Source organism: Oncorhynchus mykiss, chromosome 5 (genome assembly GCF_013265735.2).
Source record: "Oncorhynchus mykiss isolate Arlee chromosome 5, USDA_OmykA_1.1, whole genome shotgun sequence".
Classification (NCBI taxonomy): domain Eukaryota; kingdom Metazoa; phylum Chordata; class Actinopteri; order Salmoniformes; family Salmonidae; genus Oncorhynchus; species Oncorhynchus mykiss.
This window is the reverse complement of record NC_048569.1, coordinates 21,996,935-22,003,143: the sequence shown is the minus strand read 5'-3', so window position 1 is coordinate 22,003,143 and position 6,209 is coordinate 21,996,935. Positions and strand designations below refer to the sequence as shown.

The window sequence follows — 6,209 nt, the reverse complement described above, 5'->3', positions numbered from 1 at the left end:
ACAGTGTTATGTTGAGGTTAATGATAATGTAAATGAGAATGCCATGGTTTTAAAACAGTGGCAAATTCACTTACCTCCAATGGAAGTCTACCTGCCTTTACAGAGAATGCCTTTATTAAAGGTGTTGTAATAAAGAAAATGGCATTACAAAACTTCAATGGAGTGTTTTTGAATGAGAAAGAAAAGAGGGAGAGAGAAGAGAGCACATGCTGAACTGATCAGCCAGCCAATCCACCAGGACTTCAGGGCTGAATGAAGGAGAGGTGAAAGACTGTGTGATGGGAGAGAAACAGAGCGAGGATAGGTTCAGCTGTTGACTGCAGAGGAAGCATTCACTCCACCAGATGTGTATGTGTGTCTGTATGATTAATGGTGGGAAGAGAGGATTGGTCAGTACGGTCGCTCTATCAATCACAGCAGCAGAGAGCAGCTTCCTCCCTGGCACAGACACCCACATACACATGGCTTAGGTCCAGAGTCTGGAGAGCATGTCTGTCCCTTGGAGAGGAAACATGTTAAACTTCTGGCTGCATTCTCTCCAGTGAGATTTTAGATGGTTCTGTGTCCTGTATTCTATTCCACAGCTCATGACTATGTGTTATAACAAAACCACTTCATACAGATCTTGTCCTTATTATTACAGTTTCAGATCATAGAAATTCTCAAGATCCCTCCAATTCTCTGTCTCAATTTTTTGATATACCTGCTTTCCCTGAAAGGGTTAAGCTTCCATGAACTCTACCTGAGTGACTGTGTAAATCTAGGCTTGTGTAAACGTGTTTTCTCAAGGCTCCTCGTATTCCTGTTAACCCAGCCATCTGCCCTATTGCCCAGCTGATGACCACTATAACACACACACACACACACACACACACACACACACACACACACATGCGTGTGTGAGAGAGACAGACAGAAAAAAAGAGTTACAGTTGTACTCAGGTCAGCAGCATGTAGACTACCTCATACCAGTGGTTCCTAGACTGTTTTACACTGTGACCCATCTGAAGCCTTCCAGAATTCCCTGCTGCGACCACAATAACAATCCAGAAGGAATGGATCTGCTGTGATCCAAACCACCATTTTAGAAACATAACTTTTTACTACAGCCATTTGTTTCTGAGGCAATTGAGACAGGTGTGTTTTACCACATGTATTCCTGACATGTTGAAAGGAGAGAATTTTATTTAACTAGACAAGTCGGTTAAGAACAAATTCTTATTTACAATGACGGCCTACCCCAACAAACCCAGATGACACTGGGCCAATTGTGCACCACCCTATGGGACTCCCAGTCACAGCCGGATGTGATTCAGCATGGATTTGAACCAGGGACTGCAGTGACACCTCTTGCACTGAGATGCAGTGCCATATAATGCTGCACCACTCGGGAGTAGGAGAGAGAGAGAAAGAAAAAAGAGAGGTAGAAGAGAGAGAGAAAAATCATGTTTTCTATGTCATTACTGAACACTTAGGGACTCATTAGCAGTATAGATGATTCCCTCTGGTACCCCCCCCCCCTTCACACTGTTTGGGCCAACAACCTGATCACACACAATCATTAGCCATATTATTATTATTATGACATCATAACTGATCAGACTGATTGATAAAGGACCCGTTATCATTAGTTATATTGTCAGTGGTATTATCTCAACACTTGATCACAATAAACAGGAAATGTTGAACCACTGCTGTACACTGGTTTCCTGGACACAGACTTGTTTGGAAAACCGGCCCTAAGTACTTGAACAGATGAGTATGTGAAAGCATAGAAACTGACTGAGAAAGTGGTGAGAAGACAGGTTTTACAGGCCTGTAATTTAGACTGCTGGCTATATGTACAAAAGTCTGGTAAAGACATAGGCCTGGGGAGTTTGGCTGGGACTGGAGAGACATACCACAACTAGTCTTGCTGTACCAACGACTGGGCTATACCAAGGTAGCACTGCCCCTGACCAGGGATCAGCCAACGTAGCGATGCCCGTGACCAGGGATCAGCCAACGTAGCACTGCCCCTGACCAGGGATCAGCCAACGTAGTGATGCCCGTGACCAGGGATCAGCCAACGTAGCGATGCCCCTGACTAGGGATCAGCCAACGTAGGGATGCTCCTGACCAGGGATCAGCCAACGTAGCAATGCCCCTGACCAGGGATCAGCCAACGTAGCGATGCCCCTGACCAGGGATTAGCCAACGTAGCAACGCCCCTGACCAGGGATCAGCCAACGTAGCGATGCCCCTGACCAGGGATCAGCCAACGTAGCGATGCCCCTGACCAGGGATCAGCCAACATAGCACTGCCCCTGACCAGGGATCAGCCAACGTAGCACTGCCCCTGACCAGGGATCAGCCAATGTAGCACTGCCCCTGACCAGGGATCAGCCAACGTAGCACTGCCCCTGACCAGGGATCAGCCAATGTAGCACTGCCCCTGACCAGGGATCAGCCAACGTAGCACTGCCCCTGACCAGGGATCAGCCAATGTAGCATTGCCCCTGACCAGGCATCAACCACAGGACTATATTGCCACCCATTGGATTGAAATGGGAATGACAGCAAACTTAGAAAATACCTTAACCTCACACTACACCAATGCAAATTATTAAAGATGACCAATGTTTGAAACTGTGATCGTTTAATCACCAGTGAGTCTCGACACAAATCACCTCAGACAAAATTATGAAGATCACAACATTTATTCATAGCAGAGAGAATGACCCCAAGCCCCACGGTGTATAGTAAGTACCAGACTAGCACACATTCTCACACAGGATCTCAAAACATACACCACATAACCACATCTGAGGAACACAGCATAGGATCACTCTATAATGTCTTTACACACTACAGGATCTTACATTAACACAGATGAAGACAGAGGGACGCGGTGAGTCCCACGACCAGCATGGTGACATCACACTGTCCCTCTGAGGTGGTGACATCCTCATAGAGCAACACATCAGCCAGTGACGTCATATCAGGATGTCAAACCCCACCCACTGGGGGAAACTCAAACCAAGTTACAACTAGATACAACACAACATCAACATCATTAATAAACATTCTGTAAGAAAATAAATATCAATAATATTATTATAATAATATACCCATCGGTCTTTAATGACTGGCCAAAACGGGGATGTCATGGCCGTAGTGCCACGTTGAAATCCAATGGAACTACAGTGATGGTTCGTTTTCTTAGGTGGCATTTGAAATGTTTCAATTGTTAATATTAAATGTTCAGACTTTTCAACAGCTCTCGTGTTTAGTCGAGTCTATTCTGAGCAGATATAATCCTCCACATTCAAGCTCTAGGTAACAGGTTTCATCTCCCCTTTCATCAAGTATCAACCCACACAGAAATACCTTCAACAGCATTTACAGATAGATACTTCCCCAAATCAAATACTACATTACAACAGCCCCAAACTTCCATTAATAATTTAGCCTTAATCATTTGAGGGTAAAGCTATGTGTGTGTGCATGTGTGTGAAAATGTGTGAAAATGTGTGTGTGTCAGTGTGCGTGTGAGTCAGTGTGTGTGAGCAAAGCTATCATGAGTGTGTTTTGTGTTTAAGGTAGCTGTGGTGTGTGTGTGTACACATGAATGTATGCTTAAGGTATAAGTGGTGTGTATGTCTGCCTCCTCTTCTCCAATCTACTCCATCTCTCTCTCCAATGCCTCCACAGAGCGTTTCCTAGCGAATAGGTGGGTGGGGTCTCTTCCTCTCATGCTGGGCTGGATCTTGAAGGAAGGAGGCGACCCCATTGGCCAGCGCCAGCCAGCGGGGGCTGAGTTAGGACCCTGGTTAGAACCCTGGGGGCAGTGTTTGTTCTGCAGCAGCTGGAAGAGAGTTTCCATGTCTGGCCCCAGCCTAGCAACAAGCCCTGCCCTGACCACAGCCACTGTCTCCTCATCACAGGCTAGCAGGGACTGGAGCAGAGTGCTGTAGTACCTGGAACACACACACACACACACCGTGTTATGACATACACACAGTACGAACAAATAGAAAATGTATGCACTCACTACTTTAAGTTGCTCTGGATAAGAGCATCTGCTAAATTACTAAAAATGTAAAAGGTTAGACACACATACGCCGCGACACACACACACACACACACACACACACCTGTTGGGGAAGTGTGCAGGGACCTGCACCACCTCTCCAATGGCCTCAGGGTTAGAGCGAGCCACACCACAGATGTCCAGTCTACTGTAACACTCCTCCTGGACCTAAACACACACACAATAATTTAAACTCAGAAACTAGCATTTCATGTTGACACACAGTAAAGGACGACAAGTGGCCAAGTGGTTAAGAGTGTTGGGCCAATAACTGAAAGGTTGCTGGGTTGAATCGCAGAGCCAACTAAGTGAAATATCTGTCAATGTGCCCTTGAGCAAGGCACTTAACTCTAATTGCTCTGGATATGACAAAAATGTAGAGCTCATTTCGGCACAGATAGGATGATATGAAGGCTGACATGGTGTGCATCTCTAATAAAGCAGAGGGACTGACCTCAGAAATCATTCTCTGGAAAACTCCACAGCGCCTGATGGTCTGAAAGACTTTAGACGTGACGCCGTTGGCAATACACCTCAGACTCTCCTTTACAAATGTCTTACCCTGCACACACACACACACAAACACTGGGTTAGAGCCACTGAAGTGGGTCGTCAAAAAAGTGTGTGTGTGTGTGTAGGCTTACCTGTGTGTTAAAGGTAGCTGCGGTGTGAAAGAATAGTTGACAGATATCGTGCATGCCATCAGTGTCACAGGTAGAATTCTCCAGGCAGGCAAATGTACCACATCCCACGGCTAGAGCGCCATTCAAACACCTAGCCACATCCGCTAGAGAGAGAGAGGGAGAGAGAGAGAGAGAGAGAAAGAGAGAGAAAGAGAGAGAAAGAGAGAGACACAGAGAGAGAGAGAGAAAGAGAGAGACACACAGAGAGAGAGAGAGAGGGAGAGAGAAAGAGAGAGACAGAGAGAGACAGAGAGAGAGAGAGGGAGAGAGAGAGAGACAGAGAGAGAGAGACAGAGACAGAGAGAGAGAGAGAGAGAGAGAGAGAGAGAGAGAGATAACTTTAGCAATGGTCCAGTCCTCTTGACAGAGGCTGTAATGGAATAAACTAACATACATTAAGGAATTTGCCTATATCTCTAGCCATGGCAGTGTACATATTTTTTGAATAAAGGCAACTTTCATAACCACCTCTTGTGCATGGACCTAATACATCCTGTCTCTGCAGACTTTTCGAATAAGAACTGCCGTTTGAATATTTTTCACAGTTGGCTAACCAGATGTAGGCTACTCACAGGGGCTGTTGGATGAGAAGCGTGCACGGCGAGGAGAAGCTTCCTCCGGGTCGGTGTCGAAGGTGGCGGCAGTTCCCAGGACGAGGAAGACCGCGCACAGGCCGAATTTTGCGAGCATCTTGTCAGATGGTGATGTTCTTCGATGGGATAGGTTGGACAGGTCGGCTTGAATTGTCGGTGGAGAACAGTTGGGCTGTTGATATCTGGTTCGATCACTGACCGGTGTTAGTTACGGGCTGTTTTTATAGCCGTTTTTACATACATCACTAGATAACCCACGGGTTTGTCCAATCAGCGCCCGGCATCTCCAGTGGGGGTCAGCGGCGCGCGCCATAGAATGTTTCCACTGAGCTTGCGCTTTGGAACTTTTAAACTTTCCGTGCGTGGGCTTATATTTATTCATGATAGAACTTTCATTGTGAACACTGAAACTCTTGTGATGATTTTATTCCCAAGTGCACTGTGTTGTGAATTACTTAAGTAAAATACTGTATTGAAACAGGCAGGGAGGGAGCAGGCCTCGAATCCTAGCCCGAAGTCCAACGCGCTATCGACTGTACCCCAAAAGCATGCTCAAGCAGCATAGTCGTTATCCGCGTTTATAAACACAGGGTCGTTATAATACTTTAAAAGTACAACTTCATTATTTTTTCGGGGTATGTGTACTTGATTTCACTGTTTATATTTTGGATACTTTTACTTTTACTTCACTAAATTCCTAAAGAATGTACTCCATACATTTTCCCTGACACCCAGAAGTGCAAGCTACATTTTGAATGCTTAGCAAGACAGGAAATGGATCCAATCCACACACAAGAGAACATCCTTGGTCATCTTCTGCCTCTGATCTGGCGGACTCACTAAACACAAATGCTTCGCTTG

At 45.8% G+C, this 6,209-nt stretch overlaps 1 protein-coding gene across 1 annotated transcript; it reads right to left on the bottom strand.

Moving 5' to 3' along the window:
- Positions 1-2,635: 2,635 nt before the first annotated feature.
- LOC100135946 (stanniocalcin) lies at positions 2,636-5,488 on the bottom strand. The gene is given in 5 exon segments (NM_001124290.1): positions 2,636-3,959; positions 4,137-4,240; positions 4,527-4,634; positions 4,717-4,859; positions 5,328-5,488. Coding segments are annotated over 5 exon segments (771 nt in total). The 5' UTR covers positions 5,446-5,488; the 3' UTR covers positions 2,636-3,661.
- Between the last annotated feature and the right edge of the window lie 721 nt (positions 5,489-6,209).